The 25,356-nt window shown below is 42.0% G+C and overlaps 1 protein-coding gene and 1 long non-coding RNA gene across 3 annotated transcripts in view; one reads left to right on the top strand and one right to left on the bottom strand.

Annotated features, from left to right (window-relative positions):
* The window catches only part of CPNE4 (copine 4), a 433,799-nt gene that overhangs the window by 394,356 nt on the left and 14,087 nt on the right, over positions 1 to 25,356 (top strand). For both annotated transcript variants that reach the window (XM_072651321.1, XM_072651322.1), the window contains exons 9-11: positions 510 to 596; positions 2,143 to 2,202; positions 13,863 to 13,996. In XM_072651321.1, coding sequence (XP_072507422.1) covers positions 510 to 596; positions 2,143 to 2,202; positions 13,863 to 13,996 — 281 coding nt within the window. The remainder of the gene's footprint in view (positions 1 to 509; positions 597 to 2,142; positions 2,203 to 13,862; positions 13,997 to 25,356) is intronic.
* On the bottom strand, positions 242 to 4,054 carry LOC140532628 (uncharacterized). The gene is made up of 2 exons (XR_011976603.1): positions 3,944 to 4,054; positions 242 to 2,076 (listed from the first exon to the last, which is right to left on the bottom strand). It is a non-coding gene; the product is annotated as an uncharacterized lncRNA (long non-coding RNA).

The raw sequence follows: 25,356 nt of genomic DNA, 5'->3' as shown, positions 1-25,356 counted from the left end.
GATGGCAACATCATGGCGGGAAGGTGCAAGAAGACTGGAAAGGTAGGAAGGGGTCAGGTCATGGAGGGCTTTGTGCTCATGTCTGTTTTCATCATCCAGAAAAACCCCATTCAGTTCTGATAGAGATAGACCAGAGCACAGTTAACTCCTTTGATAAATGATATACATTAATTCTGATGGGTCAGGAACTTCCTGGAGCCTTCAGTGTGCACTGCTCAATACTTCTTATCTTTCAATTTCCTTTTCTATTCAGCTTAGCCCCAGAATGCTAGTTCTAGGGCCATGTTTCCTCACTGTTAATGTATCTGCCTCCACAACTGCTGCCCTTCCATGGTCTGAATACACTCATGTCCTCCTGGCCCCAGAATCTGTTTCTTGGACTGGCAGCCCTGTCACCTTAGTGGTGACTTGAAATTTCTGTTGATATTCATATCAATCTCAGAGCACATTAATGGTTCAATTTCTTCATTGCGTGGGTGACTGTCATGCTGTGACTGATCTCATTGCAGGTACAGTGGGAGTGCATAAATCCAAAGTACAAAGCCAAGAAGAAGAATTACAAGAACTCGGGCATGGTTATTCTGAACCAGTGCAAGGTAGGACCCACAAACATTCTTCTCCCTTTTGGTCCCAAGTAGGGTTGTTGGGGGGTGGGAGGAAAACTATAGCCAAAATAACAACCCACACTTCAACGGGACTTTCAGGTTTCAAAACTTCACTGCAATCCTGTGACATAAGCAGTGCAAAAATTGTTATAACATTTTACAAATGAGGAAACTGAGGCACAGAGCTGGGATGTGCCTTTACTAGGGTCACACAGTTACTAAATGGCAGAGTTGAGCTTCAGATTCTAGTGTTCAGAGTCTAAGACCAAGATGTAAGTTAACATGAAAGAATCAAAGGGGGAAGAGCTAAAGAATACTGAGCCTTCTTTCCTGGGATCATCTCCATTCTTTCATCTATGTCTTAATCAGACTGTGCTGAAAGGAGAATAACAAAGAGAGACAAGAAGATAAACTGAAAGCCAAGAAGGAAGACGTAGTGCCCAGAGGGAGCTGCTTCACTGCAGAGGAGAATCTCTGTGTGCCCATAATAAATATGCTTCCAAGCCCGCCTTGTGTTCTGTTGGTAGTTGACTAGTCAGATCATTCCTCCATTCTATATGTCTGTTTCCTTTTCTGTAAAGAGAGAGATCATTTCTATCCTACCTGCACATGAAAAGAAAGAAAACAGAAATAATGTATTGCTTTGGACTCAAAACCATGATGCCAATTTAAGGTAGGGTGTGGGTCTGTGATTCCATTGGTGTAGGGCAGAAATGCACTCCCAAATGTGGCCCAAACCGATTAAAATATAATCGGGAAATATTTATCAACAGATGCACACACACACACACACACACACACACACAAATACAGATAATATTGGTTTTCTAAGTCAACAGAGGCCCCATGTCCCCAGTGAAGGAAGTCCCTCTGTCAGCGCAGGTTGGTACCTCCTCTACAGCTTCTAGTCTCAGAGAGTTCCCTGAAACATGGAGTTTGCCTGACTTGCTCAGGGTCATATAGTCAGTCTATGTCAGAGACAGAAAATGGTGGGTCTTTCTGCCCACTCATTAAGGCACCTTGCCTCTTGGTCCAGTGATACACCACTAGTCTTGAATCCTGAGTGTTTGGCCTACATTGAAGGGAGGAAGGAGCTGAGTTGGAGCAAAGGCCAGGATTTCAATCTGGGACGTTGAGTTAGAGGGGCCAGGAAGAGTCCTCAAGATGGAGCTGTCCAACAGGCCATGGAAAATGCAAAGCTAGATCTCAGGAAAAATTAGAGGCTCATCCTTTTTATTGAGAACTCAGTAAATAATAGAGCCAGGCTTCCAACACTCCAACCCTGAATCCCAGCTGCCTTCTGCAATGAGCCAAGATCGAGGAGGAAGAAGAAAAGCAGGTATTTCAAGTGGTTTGCATTTCTCTCTTGCTATCTTGCCACTAGAGGAAGGCAGGTAGCAGAAGTTTCTTCCTACCTTGGTGCAGTCCCTTCTTCACTCTTCAGTTTTAGCTCCCTGTCCAAAGTTTAACCCTTAAATCAATAAGAAAACAAAATATACTGTTACTAATCAGAATTCTTCCAATTCCTTCTTTTCAGATACACAAGATGCACTCCTTCTTAGACTACATCATGGGTGGATGCCAAATCCAGTTTACAGTGAGTTCATTTTTCCATTTATTTTGGCTCAGGAGGTCCATCAAAGCTGTAAGTCCACTGTGTTCATTTAGTATGGTACTAGATTCTTGTCAGATTTTATGGTTGTTTTAAAAGTGGACATGGGTATTGTTCTCAGTAAATTAGCAACATTTTATGCATCACCTTTGCAGCATTCGTTGTGGCACTGGATTTCACAGCCAGAAACTCCTGGAGCACTGGCAGGGCCTGAGGTGGGGATGGCAGATTTGAATGAATTTCCAATTTTTTTCATTCTTCTGTAACTACATCTGTGGCCAGATCAAACCATCAAACAGTCAACAAGCATTTTATGAATCACCTACTCTGTTCCAGGCATTGTGTTAGGTACAGGGGACACAATGACTTTTAAAGTCAAACCCTCTTAAGGGGGTGACAATCCATGATGGTCAGTCTGTACAAAAGAGCTACCAGATAATGGAGCTGGGAGATGGTATGAGGCATCAGCTGATGGACGTCAGGAAAATGTTCATGTGGCATTTCACTAAGACTTGAAAGAAGCCAAAGATTTTAAGAGGTAGAAGTGAGGGAAGAATGGATTTCTGGCATGGGGTTGGGGGAAAGGCATCGGCACAGAGGCACTGAGATGAAACATCAAGTTGTGTGAGGAATGGTAACAAGGCCAGTCTAGTTCAACCATAATGTACAGAGGATCATAGAATCCTTGAGTCAGTGCTGGAAGGGACCTTGGAGGTCACTGAATGTAACAGTTGAGTAATTTTACGGAAGGGGAAACTGGAATCTAGGGAGCTTAAGTGACCTAAGTATCCCAGTCAAGACTAGAACCCCAGTCTTCCTCATTGTGTCCAAGTGGGTGACTCAGGAATAGGGAGACCTCAGATCATCAAGCCCGTTTTGGGGTTTATTGAGCTTGCCAGCAAGGGAACCCTTTCACATGGGCAGAGACTCTTCAAAGTGAGTTTACATGGGGTTTATATATTCTTAAACCACAAGGGGGGCCTTCAGGCAAAAGGAAATTGAGAGGAAACATTGCAAGAGCTGGCTGACTCCTTGACCCCGAACAAATGTTATCACACAAGATGTTCTTGTTGGGTAGAAGTGTGGTGAGGGGGTCCTTTAGTTGTCAAGTTCATGCTTAGTTTGTGAGCCACATCCAGCACTCTCTGGTGTAGTCTGTGCTCCCAGAGAAACGTGTAATTAGGCTGGAGAGGGAGGTGGGGGCCAGGCTGGGATGGGCTTTAAGTGCCGGACACGCTGTGACTTGGCACTCCCCTTTAAAGAGTAAATAGTGCCTGTTTCAGGAAAGGGGGGGGGGAGAAAGAGAGGGGAAGGGGGAGAGAGAGAACAAATTGCACACTTCAGCGACTGAGCTTAGTGAGCTCTACAGTCTCTTCCAGCCCTCACCCTCCCTCTCCATCCCATGATCCCATCTTAATTTTCAGAGCCCAGAAAAACTGGCACTTGTCTAACCTATTAATGTGCTAATGAGCACCAGGTGTGTAAGTTAGGAGCAGTTACACCTGGATGTCTGTGATTCATGGGCCCAAAGGCTGTTTTTGACAGAAGCAGGGTGAGTTGACATCAGCCAGGGGGGCAATTGTGTGTACTGGCAGCCACTGGAAATAATTACCCAGGGAGGTCAGAGGATGGTTTTGAGAAGTTATTTATAAGATTTAAAACAGGATGATATCGATTTGGGACATTTTTAGATTGCATTGGCCATGAACAACCTTCAGATACTCACTTCACTCACCTTCTTGCCATCATCTAGGGGAAATGCTGGTTTCCATTTCAGACAACCCATGACTTATGTATGTGGTCATTACCTTATGGCTCTGAATCTCACTTTGCTCACCTGTGAAATGGGAATAATAATGGCCATATTACCTGCTTCTCAAGGTTATCGTGAACCTCTAACTGCATAGGCATTTGGCAGTCTTCAAAATTGTATGTAAATTATTATGATGATGTCTGACAGATACATACATCCAACAGAGAGGTGCCCAGAACTGCCCTCCTGACCATCTCTAGAGATTGCTTTCTTATCCCTTGCCTAAGCGTCCCACTCAACTTCTTTGTTACAGACCCTACTGCTTCCTGCCATGCACTCCTTTCAGGCCCCATACTTCCACCAAGCCCATAATCTCCATACCCAGAATTCTTAGAGAGAAAGAAGGACTGGGGGAGGTGGGAAGCAGGCACATGCTGGTGAAGGAAAGGGAGAGAAAAGGAATAAAAAGCCATCCTGCCAACTCACTTCTTCCTCCCCAATATGTATTTAGCTGGTTCACTAGTATTCTGCAGCCATAAAGAGAAGGGGGAAGGTAAGAAGGAAGAAGGAAAGAAATGGTGGGATGTCTGCCACCATGTCTTCCTCTCCTCCTTCCCCCTGCATCCCATCAGCCACAGAGGAGAAACCTATCCTCCAACCTTGTCCTCTCCTTTCTCCCTAGGAAAAAGAGGGTAGGGAGAGAACACTGGTCAGCTTAACTTCTCCTTATTAGGCTCAGCCCTTCTTTCCTATTCACAATTCCTTCAATTATCCTCCCCACCCTCCCTTGAGTTTCTGGCCATAAGGAGCACTGACATAGGCACAAGCATACACATGCGCACGCACACACGAACGCCAAGCTTTGAGTCTGCTATGTAGAGACTAATAGAGGTTCCCTAAGTGTGTCAATCAGATGCCCAGATTGACCAGGGCTTTAAGTTTCCAAATGCCCAAGTACTCCTGTGGATCAGCGTGAAGAGCCAGTATTCCCAGGAATTAGCACATTGCTTTGTAGGAAGTAAGTGCTTAATAATGCTTTATGCATCCCTTCACTTGTATCCCCAGAAATCAGCACAGTATCTGGCACATGGTAAGCATTTACAAATGGTCTGGCTGGCTATCTATCTAAGAACACTCTTTTCCTATAGAAATCTTATCACATTTGTTTCACTGGTTAGTCTCTGTAGCATGACTAGTACTGTTCTTAAAGTACACTGTGGATGAAACAGGTTTTTGGGGGTGAGCTTAGGAATCCACTCATCATTTATAAATGTGGTTTCCATGGACAAATGAATTTTTCCAAGGAAATAACTTAGGAATTCACTCTTGGAATATTTCTACAAGTTGGGGATCAGTTTGCCTGCTTTTAGAGGGCGTGGATGGTGCTTAGGTTTTCTAGGTTGGTTTTTTTCCTTCACTTACAATGATAGAACAGAACCCTAGAGATGATCTAGTTCAGTCTCCTACACTATGCCACCTCTGATGCATCAAAGGACCTGGTGGGGCTCAGACCCCAACTCCCCTGACTGGTTACTCTAAAATCACTTCCTTTCCTCTCTAGCAAAGTCAAGAAACCTCGAGTTCTAAGGGCACATCTATACTTTTTTTTATTAGCCAGTGTCTTCAATGACAACTGTACAAGGAGGTCTTGCAGTTCAGGGCTGGAGTAGCTGTTGTGGACTCTGTGGTTAACAGAGGAAGAAGAAGAGGGAATAAGAGGAATAAGAGGGAATTCTAAACAAAATGGTGGTTGATGTTAGAAAAGCCAGCTGAGAAGGCTAACCAGAAGAAGGGAGGTAATAACTTCTACACTCAACCCAACCCAAGCTGTTATTTTCATCTGACAGATCTTGGTAGGTGGAATTTAAACTCAATTCTTATTCTAAATTCAATCCTCTATCCACTACACGATAATTTACTCTGAAAGTAGGAGAGGCCACTCATTCCCATTCTCCTCCCATACATCAGCCACAGGGCCATGGCAACTCATAGATATCAAGCCAGACACAAGCCCTGGGAAGGATAATGCAGGAGCCTCAGGGGTGAGGGATCCCCAGAGATGTCACTGTTGGATTGTTCCTACTTCCAATCAGCTTAAGCTACTTGAAGTAAACTTAACCATTCCCCTGCTGATGTAACCACAGTGCCTGGACGTAGGCTACTGCTTCTACCTGCCCCTGGCAGCAACCTTTCCACCAGGTTCAAATAGAGCTTCTCCATCCTTCTCACAGAGAGGATAGAACTTGTCAAGGATAGGTTTTCCAGAAAGGGAAACAAAAACTGCCTTTTTAGTGAAAGTTCTTGGTGAGCACTGTTACTAGGGAAGCAAATCATTAATTTCTCATTTATAGAGGTCTCAAATAGGCAGCCTTTGGGCCATAAGAATGATAAAAATAAGTGTAATTGGGAAATATTTAGCAAAATAAATACAACAGGACATAGATAATGTTAATATGTGCTTTTCTAAGTCACTCTGAAGCCCACAAGGATTCTTAGGTCTGGTTTGGTGGTCCCGGTTTCTATTTGAGCTTGATACCACTGGGATAGAGGTTTTATGCAAGTTGCCTGAAATTAAGCCAAGAACTGATGGCATAATTATAAATAATATCTCCCTCCTCCATCAAGTTTAGGACCTCTTCGGTATCCTTCATGTTAAAAATCAGTCCCCCAATGAAACCCAGCTTCAGTCAGTATACCATTCTAGGCCTCCTTCTTGGTTGTAGGCACAATGCATCAACTTCCATTTCTTTTCCTTCCCACACATGGTCATGCAAGAAAAATCACATAGAACAGATCTCGAATTTCAGAATTCATATCCGTAACTCCTGGCAAGTCATTGCCTCTTACCTTAAGGCTGAGACTTTCCTAGAGCCCTCCTTCCTTTGCTCCTCTCCTTCCCTCTCTCTGGCTTTTATTACTCTTAATGAGTGATGGGATCAGGAAAGATTCCCCATAAGAAAGTGGCACATAAGTTGAGCCTCGAAGGAAGGCTTTCTAAGAGGTCAAGGAAAGAGGGCAAATATCATTTGGGATTTATCTTGGTAAAGGGATATTGGGGTTAGATTTCTGTTCTGGGATTTCAGTCACAGAGCCCGGAGCAGTCAGTGCCTATGTAGTCTCAAAGGGTTGTTGACTGGAGCTGGAAGCTGGGCTGATAAGCCCAGGTTTGAGAACAACCCAAAACAGGCTCTAGACTTCCTGTGAATTGAAATGCCTAATGAGTGCTTTGCAGGATGTTCTCAGGCTCCTTGAGATCTCTATTATGTGGCTGTACTTTGCAGTTACAAGGAAGTTCCTAAAATGTCCACAGAGTGTTTCCTTTGATCCCAGGTCCTCCCTTCACAAAGACAGCCAGATATTTTTCCCTGGGAAAGCAGTAATCAATATCAGGGCTGCTCTAGTGACTTCCTTGCAAAATCTTCCCTCCAGAAGGGTAAGGGCAAGGCTATGTGCCTTGCAAAGGAGTGAAGACACAAGAGGATTAGAACTCCAGGCCATGTTTGGTGAGCCACATTGGGGGGTGAAGCACGGACCCTCTTTAGACCAATGTGGCATCAGAGTAGCTCTGTGTCATCGTTGCAAGTACCTACTGTGTGCTAGTCAGACTGCTGACATCAAAGTCAGAATTGTTGTTTATCCTGTGTCCTAGAAGAGAACCATAACATCAGAAAGGTGGTGTCATGGTATGCAAGTGAATCGGACTGAAGTGAGGCAGGATTGTGCAAGGTCACCAGCCTCACTTTCTCCTCCAAAGCCATCTGGGTCCAGTGGCTAGATATAGACCAGGACAACTGGAGGTGGCCCTCTGAAGTCAGGAAAGCACAGGATCAAGGACTGCTTCTGACATATTGGTGATGTGATCCTGGGCAAGTCTCTTAATCCTTTTTGTGCCTCAGTTTCCTCATCTATGAAATGAGGAGCTGAATTTAATGGCCTCTTCTAAAGTCCCTTATAGATCTAAATTTTTACCCCATGAGCCTCTCAGAGCCCCAGGCCATTATAACTGCAAGTTTTAGCCCCAGAGCTGATCTGCACTGGTAGAGAGGCCCATATAAAACATGCACATGCACAAACATATCATTAAGCACATTTTCATATGTACTTCCCCTGAAAGGGGAAAATTGGTCTTTGTTCAGGCTTGGAATGTGGCAAATCAGTGAACAATGAAACAAGACATTGAGTGCTCATACATAAAATATCAATATTCAGAGGGCATGAGTCAGTGTCTCACTATGCTCATTTAGAAAGAAGAAGGTAAAGATGGGGGGGGGCTTCTTTTGTTAAAGTCACATACATTATTATTTCATTTGCTCTGTTTTAACAACTACTAATATTTCTATTGAGCTTTGAAGTTTATAAAATATACTCCTTCCAACAAACCTGTGAATTAAGTAGGTTGAATATTTTCTGTTTAGTCATTCTTAAGTTGTGTTCAACTCTTTGAAACCCCTTTTGGGGTTTTCTTGGCAAAGTTACTGGAGTGGTTAGCCATTTCCTTCTTCGGCTCATTTTACAGATGAGGAAACTGAAGCACAAAGGGCTAAATGACTTGCCCAGGGTCACATAGCTAATAAGTGTTTGAGGTCAGATTTGAACTAAGGTCTTCTTGACTCCAGGTCCAGCACTCGGTCCCACCACCTAGCAATCCAAAGTTGCATATAATGATCCTAAATTTATGGTCAGGGGAAACTGAGACCCAAAAAAAGCCAAACGATTTGGCCATGGTCACGTAGCTAAGTGTCAGAGTTGAGATTATAGGGCTTCATAGGAACCAGAAGGGAAACCTAACCCCACATCTTTACATAAGGAAACTGAGGCCCAAAAGAACTGAAAGACTTCCTCAGGGTCTCCTGACAAGTTACATCACATTCCCCCAAAGAGATGATCTTCACCCTTAAAGCTGTTGTTGATGATCATTAAATATCTTTTTGGTAAGATTTACTTTATAAGGTAAAAATGCCCTTTTAGAAAAGTGGTCCTACCTCGATTTGTGGTTGTTCATTCTTCGTTTTCAAGGGGGACCAGTGACACCATCAGGTGACATCTTGACTTGGGCGTGAATTGGAGGCATCTTAGGACGTTCCTTACTCTTTCTATAACAACGATAGTATGTTCTTCACTCTGCAGTGCCATCCAGATTGGGAAGGAAGGAATGAAGGGATATCCCCCACAGTGATGAAGAAAGAAGTCCCTTCAAAGAGCTACCCAGACAGACTCAGCAGCAAATAGTAGCTAACATAACAATGTTTATACCCAGGACAAGTCCAACAGATCAACTAGATAGGGACTAGGCACAGGATGTCCATCTTCAGTTGATGGGGAGTTGGGGTGAAAAGGGTGCCGAGATAGGGGGACACCGAACCATGGAAGGGGGACAGTATGCTTGAAACCATTCAGTACATGAGACCAGGAGAGGAAGAAGAAGCTTATTCCATTTCCTGCAACTGGAAACTTGCTATTTTAGCTAACTCTCCTTGCTAAGTAGGCAAGAAACTCTTGTTTGTAGGCTACTGATGGATGCACTATCTGTGATCTCTCAATTTGCCACCCCTCTAGTTACAGCCCTCACTAATGGACTTAAAAGAAAGGTCCTCAGTTTGCATCAACAGAATGGACCAAGTGACATCAGGAATGCTACATTTCCCTGGACTAAATTCTTCTCTCACTGCAGCAAGCAGAGATGCATATAAATACAGAATATAGCCTATAATTTTTTAAAGCTACACACACACACACCAAAAAATACCCTTCCCCCCCCTTGAAGAGTATCCAACAATTTTGGCAAATGGCCAGAGCCGGAAGCTCAGCTACAGCAGTGAAGATCATCAGCACTGCCCAAAAGCAGAAATGCTAGAACAACAAATGATTTGGGGAAACCACAGGAAAGGCAGAGTTTTAGAATTCTTAGCAAATAACCAAGGGCTCATTTCTTCCTCAGCATCCCTTTGAAATCTAACCAGGGGGTTCATAAATAGTTTGTTTGCAGCATGAGGGAAAGAGTTTGTGGAGAAAAGTTGTTTTATGTTGGAGACTAAAAAATCATACAAGAAAAGAGAGTTCATCACTCATGTCCAGATTCCTGGGGAGAAATAGTGTTGTGTGCTTTGGGATCCCCAAATCTATAAAAGGAGCCAGCTGTTTCCCTCTTTTAGTGGTTTGACAAAGCTTTGAGGCCAGCTTAATGAGGAGAGAAGCCTCTTGGAAGGTGGATGGGACTCAGATCTCCCTTCTAACTGCCCTCTAAGAAGGTCATGGAACCTTCAGCAAGGCATCGTGACCAAAAAGAAATATATTGGGGCTTGCAAATCCGTAAGTGTTAAGGAAAGCAGCGCAGCAATGCCCATGGCCCGTAAACCAGTATATTCCAATGGAGTCTTTGTTTCTTCTCCCCTCCTCAACGTAATCTCAAGATTTCTCTGCCTTTTCTTACCTCTTACCTGATTTCCTGCTCACATCTCTCTCCTCCTCATCCTGTATTCCTTCTTCTCTCTCCCCCCATCCTCCTCCACATCTCTCTCTCTCTCCCTCCCTCCCTCTCTTATCCTCCCCTTTAAAGAGTATCCAACAATTTTGGCAAATGGCCAGAGCTGGAAGATAAGTTCAACCAATTCCCTCTGGTGTATTTTTACTCAAACCTCATTAAGACAACCTGTTTTGGGAGATGTCAGTTGGAAAAAAATCAGCTGGCTGACATCTACTTTTTAGCACTCTTTGTTGGACAAGGCACATGATAAAAAATTTCTCCTTCTGGGATGTTTAGAGGGTATGGCTCATTCGTTTACCATTTTTAAAATTAAATTGTATCTTGTTCTCAATAAACAAGAGTTTGTTTTCTCAACCTCACTCATCCACCCATGAAAGAAAGAAAAGAAAAAACCCTTGGAACAAATATGCAAAGTTAAGCAAAACAAGTTCCTGAATTGACCATGTCCCCAAAAGGAATCCCATTCTGCACATTGAGTTCACCACTTCCCAGGCAGGAGATGGGTAGCATTCCTCAGTAGGTTCCTCTGGAATCACGATTGATCATTGCTGCGATCAGACTTCGTAAGTCAGCCACAGTTGTTTGTACAATGTTGCTAGTACAATATACATTGTTCTGGTTCTGCTCACTTCACTCTGCATTGGTTACAAGTAGGCTCAGATTTCTCTTTCATCTTTTTTTTTTTTCATCATCGAATGCACTTGCAAATCCTTCACTTCGTACCCTCTTCTAGCCATAGAGGGAGGAAGGAAGGATTTATTCCGTGTCTCCTAGGTGCCAGACACTGCACTAAGCACTTTAAAATCATCTCATTTGATCTTCACAACAGCCCTGGGAAGTAAGTGCTATTATTATCCCCATTTCACAGTTGAGGAAACTGAAGCAAACAGAGGTTAAGAGACTTGTCCAAGGTCATGCAGCTGCTAAGTATCTGAAGCTGAATTTGAACTACAGTCTTCCTTAACTCCAGGCCCAATGCTCTAATCAGTGTGCCCCCAGCTGACAGAGTAGGGATTTGAACCCAGTTCTTCTAATTCCAAATCCAGCCCTCTTTCCACTTCCCCCAGACTATCCTAGGCAGAAAATGGAAGAGTCTGGATCCATATATAGTTCCTACAAGACCACTGAGGCCCCTTTCAGGTCTGAGACTGTTATTCTGTCACCTACATAAAGGCACAGAGGGTCAGTTTGTATGAGTGATTGTTTGAAATTTGTCACTTTGCTTGTAGAGCTATGGGGACAGATGCTAATGGACATACTCAGATGCCAACATTCCTTTCTGTTCCATCTTGATCCATACGTGCAGTGTTTATACACAGCTACGATCCAGGGGAGAGAGCACTTGGCCTAGAGTCTGGAAGTCCTGAGTTCAGATCCATTTTCAGATACTTGCTAGTTGTGTCACCCTGGGCAAATCGCTTAACTTTTGTGTGCCTCAGTTACGTCAACTGTAAAATGGGGATAACAACACCACCTATCTCTCAGGGTTGTCCGGGGGAATCTCATGTGATAAAACATGTAAAGAGTTTTACAAATCTTAAAGTATTATGCAATTTATTATTATTATTCATTTGGTAGAACTCATAAATTGTTTTATGGCTTAGTGGAAAGTATATTGAGACTGGAATCAGCAAAGCCCTGGTTTCCAATCCTAGTTCCAACATTTCCATAGCTATAGCTATCAATTGATACATATTTATTAAGTGCCTGCTCCTGTGCTAAGCTCCAGGAGTACAAAAAGGGGCAAAAGACCATCCCTGCACTCAAGGAGCTCATTATATAATTCTGAGTAAGCAATTTCATCTCCCTAAGCCTCTATTTCCTCATCTATAAAATGGTGATAATAATATTCACCCTCTCTACCTCACAGGGGAAAGGAGGAAATGTTTACAAACCTTAAAAGCATTATGAAAACGTGAATTATTAATGCAATAGTCTTTTGCTAAAATTAGATATTTTGCCAGAAATAACACTCCTGGCCCCTGTACCTGACTAAGCAAGTGAACAGAAACGTGGTGAGCCAGCTAAGAGCAGGAGAGAAGTACCATGCATGCCTCCGATTGTCCTTTTGCTTGCTATTTTATTTGGAAGGTTGGTTGGGAATGGTGTCTTGGATTTTTGTTCAGAAGGCCAGAAGGAAATGTCACTTAGTGGTAGGTAAAGTTTGGCTCCTCCCTTTGCCTTCAATGAAATTAACACTCAGGTCCTTTTGTTGGTGAGAGTGAATGCCAGTTCTACACTCAGAGACTGGAGGAAGAAAACACTTGTACAGGGTTGGTTTTTGGAAGAAAAAGAAAGTTATAAACAGACCCAAAAAGAACAGTTGCTAAATTGCAATCTCAGACATAAGAAAGTCATTTTGCTGTACAGAATTTTTCTCCCTATCTGTTGTATTAGGATTTATTTTTCACTTGTATCTCAGAAACTGGAGTTACTGCAGTTTGCATTTTCTCATTGGTCTACAACGTAATAGGGAATTTTCCAAGGGCAAACTGAGGAGAAGTAGAGATACCCTTAGCCTTATTATTTAATGATCATTTCGGGAACTTGAGGGTACCACCACAGAGATGCCCTACAAATTCTGGCCAACATCCACAGAATTTGGCTAGACTTGTGGCTCAAAGGACCTAGGTCCTAACCACAAGTCTATCATAATAAATCATTGATATTCAGAGCTATACCTCCTCCTCTCCAATCCTCAGTTTGCTCATCTGTAAAATGAGACCATTGGTCTTGAAGATCTTGATAGTGCATTCCCTTGCTGTAGACAACATGAGACAGGAGTTAAATGAAATGGCACAAACCAGAAGTTTAGACATACAAAAACAAAGATGGCAAGGCCTTTTCCCATCTTTGTTTTTGTATCTCTAGAGCCTGGTATTTGATAGGGAGGGAGGGAACAAGCATTTATGTAGCACCTATTATGTGCCAAACACTGTCCCAATCACTGAGGATACAAAGACAAGAGTAAAAACAGCCCCTGTCCTTCTAACTGAGAAGACAACATATAGATGTGTAAATGTATGCAGAACATGTGAAAAATACATACAAGGTAGTTTGGGGGGGGGTGTCAAGCAGGAGGTTGTGGTAGGAGGTCAAGAAGTTTTCTTCATGGAGAAGGTGATGCATGAGCTGAGTTCTGAAGGAAGATCAAGGATTCTAAGAGGTAAAGGTTAGGAAGGAGAGAGCTCCAGGCATCTGGCACAGCCAATGAAAAGGCACAGAAATGGGAGATGGTGTGTTTTTATTTACTTTCTTTTATATGCAATGCACCCACTAGTAAGTAATTCAAAGCACTGAGAAGGTAACACAGGGAGTTAAGTTCAATAGAGAGAGATGCTGATCCAGGATCGTAGATGAAGACAATAGTCCCAAACAATTACATTTCTCTGTTCCTTCCTCCTGCAGGTAGCAATAGACTTCACTGCATCCAATGGGGATCCCAGGAACAGCTGTTCACTGCACTATATTCACCCTTACCAACCCAATGAATACCTGAAAGCCTTGGTAGCTGTTGGGGAGATCTGTCAAGACTATGACAGGTAACTGGGTCTGGGGTTGCCTCATGAATTCTCCCATAGTTAGAATTTTGTGAGTGTCCTGCTGCCCAGTGGAACTCCTGCCAGGTGACTCACCAGGAACTTTATGGTAACGGCTTTGAATTTATAGATGTAGCGTCTCAGGCTACTGAGATTCTGCTCTCAGTATTCACTGTTGGACATGCTTGATCTGGAGAAAGCCGTGTTGGTCCATAGCTGAACTTAGTCACCAAAAAATTCCTTTTTTAGCTTCCTTCTCTTAGCCCTCTCTCCTTGGAAGATAAAGATAAGACCACAAGATAACTTTGTATGTGTAGTATATGTACTGGTATACGTAGGAAAGGGATTTTGGAGTCCAACCATTATTTTATTTATGTCTTTAGAAAACACATTCATCTTCTGTTAGAGGGGTTCCTAAATCTATGAGATTTTTGCATAAATTGCTTGATGCCGAATTCATTTTCATATCAGTTCAGGACGGAGTGGGAAAGTTCAGGTATATGCTCACAAAACCTTTCTATTTTGTATGTATAAATTTAGATATTTGTAATTCTCTGTTGAGTTGGAGGGTGAACTTTAGACGAGAGTGGTGACTTAGCCTAGGCCAGCTGACTGACCTCTTACATTAAAAGGGTAAAATAAAGAAAAGGTGAAAAGAATGTTGTCACTCATGTTTCACTGAAATTTTGTGAGAATAACATGATTTACTCCAGGGAGTTTTTTTCTTCTTAACCTTGTTTTTTCAGCCTTGGTGATGAGAATTTTGAAAGTCTGTTACTATCCACATGATGGGATGTGGCCCCTAGGAGAGGCCAAAATGGTATAGAAATGAAATTAACAGAAGAATCTGAGAATTTCAGCCCATCTCCCACTGGAGGGTTTTCCATTCTGTTTGGTCATTCTAAATTCGAGCAGAGGGGATTTATTGAGCCTTTGAAATTACCCACATGCTATTCCTACTCAGGGTCATACTTCCATTTTAAAAAAAAAACTTATCATTTTCATTTAAAATTTTGAGTTCCAAATTCTATCCCTCCCTTCCTTACCCCCTTCCCAAAATAGTAAGCAATCAGATATAGGTTATACATGTGCAATTATGTAAAACATTTCTATATTAGTCATTTTGTACAAGACTTGAATAAAAAGAAAAAATGAAAGAAAAAGAGAGAGAAAGAAAGAGAAGAAGGAAGGGAGGAAGGGAGGAAGGGAGGAAGGAAGGAAGGAAGGAAGGAAGGAAGGAAGGAAGGAAGGAAGGAAGGAAAATAGGTAAGAAGGTAGGAAGGTAGGTAGGTAGGTGAAAATAGCATGCTTCAGTCTGTACTTGATCAAGATCAGTTCTTTCTCTGGAGGAAGATGGTATGTTTCATCATGAGTCCTTTGGTATCGTCTTGGACCATTGTATTGCTGAGAATAGCTACGTCATTCCCAGTTCTTCATGGAACAATATTGTTATTACTATGTACAATGTTCTCCTGGTTCTGTTCACTTCACTATGCATCAGTTCATCATTTTCAAGGTTCATACTTTCATTTTTAATAGACTTAGGAAATGTGGTCACTCATGCCCCCTGACTATGGCACACTTTGAATAAAAGTTTGACCATTTAAAGTCATTAAAATTATTTTATGGGAAGGACATTTCCTAAGGATTTCTAGCCCCATATTTGAGTTGCTTGACAGTAGTGACCATTCAAATATGGCACCTCTATCTCTTAGGGACCCAGGATGCAACATCCAGGGTATATTAGAAAGAATGGTCAATTTAGACCAAAGTAAGCCTGGTATTGAATTCCTCAGGGAAAAAAAGTTATCTAGAAATTCAGAGACTTGGACTCTACGACCTAGTCCTGAGTCTACGGCTGATTTTCAGAGTGACTTTAAGCAAATCATTTAAGTCTACTACGACTACTACTACTATTACTACTGAGACTGCTACTACTAATAGGAGTAGGAGTAGTAGAAGTAGTGGTAGTGGTAGTGGTAGTAGTAATAGTATTTATATGCTATTACAAGATTTTGTCAAAAATTTTACAAATATTATCTCACTTGACCCTTACAACAACCCTGGGAGAAACATACTGTTGCTATCCCCATTTTATAGATAAAGAACTTGAGATAAACAGAGATTAAGTGACATGCTCAGTCATACAACTATTAAGTGTCTGAGACTGAATCTGAACTCCTCTTCCTGTCTCCAGACTAGCACTCTGCTCACTAAACCATGTAGGGACCTCTTTCTTCAAATCTTAATTTCTCCATCTGAAAAATGTGAATATTAGTCCTAAAGTTAGATAGACCATATGGTATTGTTACCATATTATAAGCTAAATCAAGACAGGCAAGGTCAGCCTCAAAGTAAGAAAATCTAAGTTGGATTGAACTTGCCTCTGACCCATACAGATCATGGACCTGGGGCCATCATTTAGGGGGCAGTGAGGTGGCTCAAGATTTGATTCCCTGGTGTCTCCTAACTCCAAATTTAAGGCTTTCACCCAATATCTGAGTGAAATGTTTTAAATTACAAAGAAAATACAGAACCTATGTAAACCTAAGGGATAAATGAAGTTCAGTAGCAGATGATATCATAGAAATGAATTGAAGAATATTCAGTACTGTTCCTTTTTTATTACTTAATGAACTGGTCAGGCAGAATGAGTTTTGCAGGTCAGTAGAGCTCATCCTTCTTATAAAGGCATCTGTAATTGAAAAGCCGACAATGTCCTAGACAGAAAAAGATGTTGGAAGCAAAAGCCTTAGAGCTCTTGGGAAGATTCGGGCATTGTCTTCTCTACAAGAATGCTTAATGCAACCTGGTCAGCTTAAAAGCCTACAAGATTATGGGAGATTTTCTCCTTTGTGTGGAGGGAGAGCAAAGAGATACATAAAGTCAGGAAATTTCCTTCTGTCCTGCCACAGTTAATATTTACAAAACCAAGTCAATGCAGTTGGGCAAAAGTTCTATAGAAGATACCTGTTCTTCTTCAGCAGCTGGGGAGATTTTGAAACCTATCAGCCATACAACTTCTCTCAAAGACCCTGGACAGTCAAGTTGGTTTTCTTCTGCTCTGAACAAAAGTGTGATGTAGTGGAATAGGTATGATCTCCTACTTCTGGAAAACTTGTAAATCCTTCAAAGCCTCAGTTTTCCTCATCTGTAAATTGGGGATAAATATTTTCACTAGGTACTTCTTAGGGGTATTGTGAGTATGATTTATATGGTATTTCTTGTCTTACAGAGCATTTTACACACATTTAATTAAAGCCCTAAGCTGTCCCTAGATGTGTTAAATTTTCACAGGGCACAGAGCCTTAAGCAAAAGTCTGGAGCCATGATGGCCAAAAGGCTGAACATGATGCACTGAGGAATGGGCATTTTATGGGTGGGGACCATTCCTGGTGCTTCTGAAAACATAGTGTGTAGGTGGCTGCTTACATATGGTCTGTCCATTCATAAGCTTTAGAAGATCCATGATAACCTTAATGCTGAAAGGATTGGTTTCCATTTCCATCTGTATCCCCAGTGTTTACCACAGCTTCTGCAGGAGCACAGGAGGTGCTCAATAAATGCACACTGAATTGAACTCACTGAACAATTCCAACCCTATCAATTTCTACATAAGAAAACTGAGACATAAAAATGTTAAGTGATTTCAATGTCATTCAACAAGCACTGGTTATATTGTCACAAGGGAAGGTTGATTGGGCAGGAGAGTACGGAATAAGATGTTTGGAAATGTGGGTCACGGAAAAACTAAATGGATCAATACAACTTTTTAAAAAGCATTCAGCATTGTACTAGGTTCTAGGCATACAGAGCCTAAAGAAAAAGTCTCCTACATCAAGGAGATGGTAATCTGTATTCATCAAATCTGGAATGTTAGCACTGACAAGCAACTTAGCAATTATCAACTAGAATTCTCTCACTTTCAAGGTGAGGAAACCAAATGTCAGGGAAGGGGAGTTGTCCCAGGGCCCAGAGTGAGCCAGGGCTGAGGTTGGAATGCGTCTCCCATCTCGTCTACTGCCCCTGCACCAAAGTGCCAACTGTGCATCAGTGGTCTCTTCCTAGAGAAAGTTCCTTTATGAAGAGTCTAAAAGCTCTGGAATTGCATGGCTCGTGGCTATCAAATTAAAGGAGACATACCCCATCTGCTGGTACCCTTCCTCCAGAATATTTCATTACTATTAATCCTGCCTATAACTAACATAGATTTATTTATTCACATGTTATCTCCCCTGATAGAATGTAAGCTCCCTGAGGACAGCGACTATCTCATTTCTCTTTGTATCCCTGATGGTTGCCTAGCAGAGTGCCCAGCTCATAGCTAGTACTGGTTGGTTGGCAGTGCTTTTAAAAGTTTTTACATGAATTCTGTGTTTTCTTCCAGGCCTGACTCTCTTTGAGTTTTACACAGCAGGGATTTGCTCTGCCTACTTTTAATTTTAATCAAGGAGAAAGAATGTTTGAAACAATTATGCTTAGATTTGGATTTTTAAAGTGACTTATCAGCCAAATGTTTTCTGATGACCATCTTTGGGGAATCTGCGCTCTCCTAGATCATTAATTATTCCCCTTGTAGGTAAGACAGTGCTATCTCCCTATTCTTAAAACCCAATTACATAACTGAGTATGTCTTGCTCAGCCAGCTTCAGGTTCCCCATGGTGGCTTGGAAGATATTTTTAATCCCTTCTGATAATGGGCAGGGGGGAAACAACAGCAATTAAGGTAGGGCACTGGTTTCTGTGCTTGGGGTTGGAACATGTTGAGTCTAATTGGGTAGCTCTCACCTAAATGAAGCAAAGAAGAAGAAAGTATTTGGCTTATTATATAATATCCCCCCTTTATGCAGCCCACACCATACTCCATTGCCCATCTCTGCTTTGTCAAGGGCTAGGCCTCCTTCCCCCACACCTGGAATGCTTCTCCTTTCTCATCTCTACCTAGTAGGATCCCTCACTTCCTTCCAAGTCCAGCTGAAATGTCCCCTCTGACAAGAAGCCTTACTCGATGGCCAAAGCTTCTAGTGCCTTCCCCCACTCCCCAACACCACCACCATTTCCTTTTATTTCCTTTGTATGTTTTGTATTTTTGAGGCACTATGATATTGTGGATAGACAGCTGTCCTGTAGGTCAGAAAGACCTGGTTCAAGTAGCACCTCTGACACATGCTGACTGAGACTCTGGGCAAGTCACTTACCTCTCTAATACTATAAGTTACAGAAAAGGTGCCAGTTGATGTAAGTCTGTACTGGAAGAAGACATTCTTCACAGAGCAGTGCCTATACCTATGAAATTCCAGGCCTGATTCCCCTAAAGCTGTATTTACTTCTATGTGTACTTGGAATAAGCTTCTTGAGGGCAGGGACTGCTTTGTCTTTGTGTCTCCCAGAACCTAGCACAACACCTGGCATCATAGTAGGTGCTTAATGAATGATTGTTTATAGATTGATTGGAGCTGTCATATTTCTCTGATTCTAAATTGTTCTTGTAGAAGGTTAGGTGGCAGAGTATGGTCAGAAAGACTTGAGTTTGAATTCTGCCTCAGACACTTTAATAGCTGTGTGACTTTGAACAAAGCCATTTAATCTGTCAGCCAGAGTTTTCCTCATCTGTAAAATGGGTATAATACTAGCACTAACCTCCCAGGGTTGCTGTGAAGATCAAATGAAATAACATATATAAAGTGCATATAAATATTGGCTATTATTATTAATAATAACCTATATCATGGGAAATCTTCATTATATGATATTATAATATGTGATCTATTATAATATATAATGTATATTATAGAAGAAGAAGAAGACTTATCATAAGCATGGTAACCAGGCCCACTCCCAAAGTTCAGTCTTGATGAGCACATTCACTTCCTTGTCACTGGTTTGTCCTGACTTCTCTGACCAAGGAAAATGGCTGGTGTAAAGTTACAGTCACCTCCCATTTTTCTTTTCCTTAGAGCCCTGGCTAATCCCTTCTAAACTGTCATGGTTCTTTAATTCATCCACATTAACCTTCTCAGATAGGTACTGGGCCCAATATTCTGTACTGTCTGAATCTCTGCACTACAAAGGCAAAGAAGTGGGGAGTTAATAGTTGCCAGAGATCTTAGGCAGGCATTGGAGCACTCAGAAAATCAACCCTTCACTTAGTCACCTCCCAAAATCCTAGCTTCATTGCCTCACCTCCATACTGTAGGAACAACATTGAGTTCAGCCACTTCCCAAGGCTCTTGGCCTCACTGAGGCTGTAACATGGACATGAAAATGCCTGCCCTATTTACTCAGATTGGTGAATCGGAGTCTTGAACAAGCTAATGGAGGTACCCACCATGTTGGTCATACTTTAGACACCAATATATCATCCATAACTGCTACCACCATCCTCTTGAACTCTGAAGTTTTCCTCTCTTATCATAAGTTCCCATCTTTCTACTTTTCCTTCTACTCACTCCCCTTATGCCTATTCACATTCACTATGGCCTCCAGTCCCTCCAGTCTATCCCCCAGCTCTGGCCTTTCTTTGATGACCTTATAGATGGCCAACTAAACACCTTCCTCCTTTCTTGTGTCCTCTTTGCCTACATTGTCCTGTACTTCATACTCCACCAGTCTTTACCCCTTGAGCACCCCCACTGTCTTCCTTCTCCACTCAATCTCTATGCTACTGAATGATGCTGGGAAGTCCCCAGCTTGAGACACCTGGTTCCATTAAACTCAACTGGGTCCTCACGGCTCCACAACAGTGCTTTCATTCTTTCGTGACTCTATCCCCTGTCCATACGGAGTGTTAGAAACCTTTTCCTCTTTCTTCACAACTCCCATACTACTGTCCCCAGAAGACAGATGACTTTGCCTCCCACTTGAAGTAGGCTCTTTCATTTCCCCTAATCCACTCCTGGAATTTCTTTTAATCACCCCTGCTTCTTGTTTCATCCCAGTCTCCTAGAAGAGACAGCCAACCTCTCCACTTGTGTTCTTGATTCCATCCCCTCCCATCTACTTTGCAACCCTTCTTGATTTATAATTCCCTTCCTTTCTACCATATTCAGTCTTTTCATTTCTGCCCACAAACATACTCAGTTCTCCCCTTTTCCTGAAAAATCTTTACTTGACGTTTCCACCTCCTCAATCTTAAGTCTCTCTTTTATTGTCCAGTTCCAAGAGAGAGAAAAAAAGATGGCTGCTCTCATTGAATGCACTTTATCCCCAGCCATTCATTACTTAACCTCTCACAGCCAGGATTCTGACTGAAGCTGCTCTTTCCAACAGTCTCTTAACCCATTACATCGAGTGGTCTCTCTCAGTCCTAATCCCTTTAACCTTATTTTGCAACTGATCGTTGCGAACCACTTTCCTCCTCCCAGACAGGAGGCTGTGATATGACTTTCTCTGACCCTCCTTCTCTGGATTCTTCTTTTCCGTCATTTTCCGATTCATTATCCATCTCCTGGCCATTAAGCATACCCTATCATCCTTGACCTTCTCGTCTCTGTTTTATATAGATAGATACATATATACGCATAAACACACATATACATACACGCATTTACAATGCAAATACACACATCTACAACATACAATATACATACATACACGTGTGTATACATATGTGCACACACACCCTCCTCCTTGAGTCTCATCGGCTGCCCTACACTCAATGATCACCTCTATGCAGATCTCTCTCCATCATCTCTAGCCCTTCTAAACCTCAGTCATATATCAGCTCCTACTAGATATTTCCCCCTGGATGTTCTAGCAGTATCTTAACTCAGTATGTCCCAAGTGAAATTTATCTTCCCATCCCCCTCAATCTAGAGTTCCTCCAAACTTTCCATTTTTGTGAATGATACTAATATCTCCTGTCATCCAAAGTCATGACTTCAGAGTGATCCTTGAGTCTTCACTCTCCCTCAACTCCCAAATCATGTGAACACTACTTCTGGGACTTCAACTATTTCCAATGTGACTCCTGCTCTCCACTGACATGACCACCACTTTCATTCAGTCCCTCATAACATCTTGTCTGGACTACTGGAATAGCCTTTTGCTTGTTTTCTCTGCTTCTAGTCAATTCTGCGCCAAACTGTTCTCTATACATTCTCAAAATAATCTTCCAAAGGCATAGGCCACTTCCCTGCTCTCAACTTTTTAGTAATTGTTGCTTTAAATAAAAGGCAAAGTACTTAGCTTGGTATTGAAGTCTCTCCACAATCTGGTTCCAACCTACCTTTCCAAACTTAATTCACTTATTTCTAGTCATTCTTCATTCCAACTACCCAGGACTGCTGGCCATCCTCCATGCTTGATATTCTATCTCCTACCCATACAAAGCTTCTCCCTGCCTGTAATGTACTCACTTCCCATCTAGGCTTCTCAGGATCCTTATTTTCCTTCAAGACATCCCAGGCCACTTCTCCCACATAATCCTCTCTCATCCCTCCAGTCATTAACGCTTTCTCCCTTCCATACTTACTTTGTTTTTACTCATTAGTTCTTAGGCTGTATTCTGATAGAATAATGTAAACTTCCTAAAGGCAAGAACTTTTTCTTATCATTATTACCCCCAATCCTACTTTTCCCACTCTCCTACTGAGTTTGGGATAAAGTTCATTAAATCTATTCATTTGTTCTGCAACTAGTAGTTATAAGGGTGGGATAGGACTTACCAACCCTAAGTAGTTCAAACCAAGAGGTCTTTAGTGTAAGGAAATGACTCTAAGGAATAAGATCTTTACAGTAAATCCTCTATCTTACATGAATTATAAGAAATGTTGGTTTATGAGAAAACTATCCGCTTTCAAAGCACTCAGGAAGTATAAAAAGAGCAGAGGGAATAATTAGAGGAGCCCTAGGCCCAACCTAGCTCTCTGAAAGAAGGGAATGAAAGAACATCAACAGGAAGAAAAGATCCAGAGGGTTGTAGAGAAAGACTGAATGGGACATTCAGATATTTCCTTCTACAGAACCATGAGGCCAGAAGACATTTTATCAGGATTAGTCAGTTATGTCCTCACACAAGAGGATGTATGTGAAGGGGCAGAATCAGTCCCTGACTTCTCCACAAAGAAAAGGAGGAAGGATAGGCCTTAAAGAGGGAAAGCTGACACCACTCTATGCAATGCAGGACAGATGAGCTCTGAGGGTGGCGATGTCAGCTATGGGCAAAGGACCTGAGCCTTATACTTGCCTCTTTTCCAAGTGAGGTTTTTTCTAGATTATATACAAGAGCAAGAATAAGTAGAACTTTGGGGCATAGGTAGACAGCCAGTGGCTGTCCCTTTGTTATGGGAATTTCTAAGGAAATAAGGCTGTGCTATGAATTTCTTGTGATTTCAGCACAGGAAACAAAAAGGTTTGAGTGGCATGATTCCATGTATCCAGCGATGAGCAGCAGCCACATCACTGACATGCCTACTGAGACATGCCTTTCTGTTCTCCTGGGTGTACCTAATACGGACTATCTGTGCCCAACTGTGGTAGAGCATTCTGAGCTCATACTGGTCTGATCAGCCACAGTCGGACACATTGAAACTTCATTTTATCATGGTAATGTCACTTTGGTCCTCTTCGAAAATGAAGGACAACAACCAACCAACTAGGTCCACTGTTACAGGACCCATGAGATCCTAGATGATGGATCCCTGATGACCACCATGGTACTATGAAGGAACATTTTAACAATCAAGTCCAGATCTGAACTCTGGCCCAGTTAGAGAGTTCTACACACTTCTGAGAGGACTTGGAACATTTCAGCATCTCTACTGTATTCCTAACAGGAGAGGAAGTGAATGGAATATGGAATACTACTTCAGGTCACTATGAAGAGGGCAGTACATTGTCATGCTAATCAGAAGAGCATAAAATTGAGTACAGTGATCCTTTCCATATCACAGCTTTCCCTAATTGCAGTTTCAATATATCGCAAATCAGCATGAGAAATTAAATAGCTATTTTGGGGGGAGTTTTGCAAAAGCCACAGACAACACAGAAAAAGTTTAGAAACTCAGAAATATGTATACCTGTATGTATAGCATTGTATAATATCAATATATTTGATCTTTTAATACCAAAATAATTCAGATTTCTTCTCTGAAACAAAGGGAGGGCCAAAAAAATTTACACGGATTTTCCATGGTTGAGGAGGAGGGTGGCCCTAGACTGCACCATATCGCAGACAGAACTGCATATTGTGAGCCCAACCTACTTGCTCTCCCAGGAGTTTTAGTCAGAAATACTAAGAAGGTGGCATTTGACCCATACATAATATGGTGCCATGGCATGCACCATGTAGGTGCATGTAGCCACGTAAGGCTTGAGTGGATAGCAACAGCAACAAAAACAAGCCGATCTTTATATGGCATTTTAAGGTTTGCAAAGCACTTTACCTGCATTGATTCATTTGATACAATCCTGTGAAGCAGATGTCATTTTAGTCTCATTTTACAGATGAGGAAAATGAATTCATATAATCATGACTCAGAGCAGAGATCACAAAATGCAATGTGCATTGTCCTGCTAGGTTTTCACATGTTCTTTTGAGTTTTTCTTCCTAGAGAGCCAATTCCTGAGCATTTACAGATTTATTCCACCAGTGCATAGAACATTCCTCCATACTCATCCAGCACATACTTACTCAGAACTTACGGCGCTAGGCACTGTATTTAGGGGGAGTAGGTAGAGATTGGACCTGTGATTTAATAGATATAGGGAACTCCCAGATGAAAAACTCCTTCTACCAATTCACACTGGCACCCTGTCTGCAATTTATAGTCTCAGAAAGTTGCCTAGAGCAGTGAAGTGTTAAGTAATTTGTCCAGGGTCACACAGAGGCAAAACCTGAACCCATAACTTTCTATCTACTCTACCATTCTGCCTCTGAATCCTAGCGGAATCCTACCTGCCAAGGAGTTTAATTGAAGACAGAGGACATGAACAGACAGGACTGTGGAATAAGACAAAATAGATGAATAATTTTCTCCCATGGCTCAACATGTAAATATGTGGCTTCTTTTTCATCATCTCTATGAATGTAAGAGAATTTAAAAGACCTTGAGGCCCTTCCTCTCCTTGTTATTAAATCCAGCAAAAAGTCAGGAGAAGGTTGAGACCCATAACTAAATGAGGTTTGTGAGGCTTGATTTTTGTCACCCCGTACACTCCTTATTTCCCATTATACCTGAAGAGGAAGTGAAGCCTGGGGACAAACATCCTGGATTTGAGTTCAGATACAGGCCCTGTCACTTACTACTTGTGGGATCGTGAACAAGTCAGTGTATTTCTCTAGGCCTCAGTTTCTTCATCTGTAAAATAAAAGTTTGAACAAGATGGCCTGCCGCTAATGTCCCCTGCAAACCTCAGTCTGT

Source organism: Notamacropus eugenii, chromosome 3, assembly GCF_028372415.1.
Source record: "Notamacropus eugenii isolate mMacEug1 chromosome 3, mMacEug1.pri_v2, whole genome shotgun sequence".
NCBI classification, from domain to species: domain Eukaryota; kingdom Metazoa; phylum Chordata; class Mammalia; order Diprotodontia; family Macropodidae; genus Notamacropus; species Notamacropus eugenii.
Note: the sequence above shows the minus strand (reverse complement) of the source record. Positions and strands in the feature narration are given on the sequence as shown.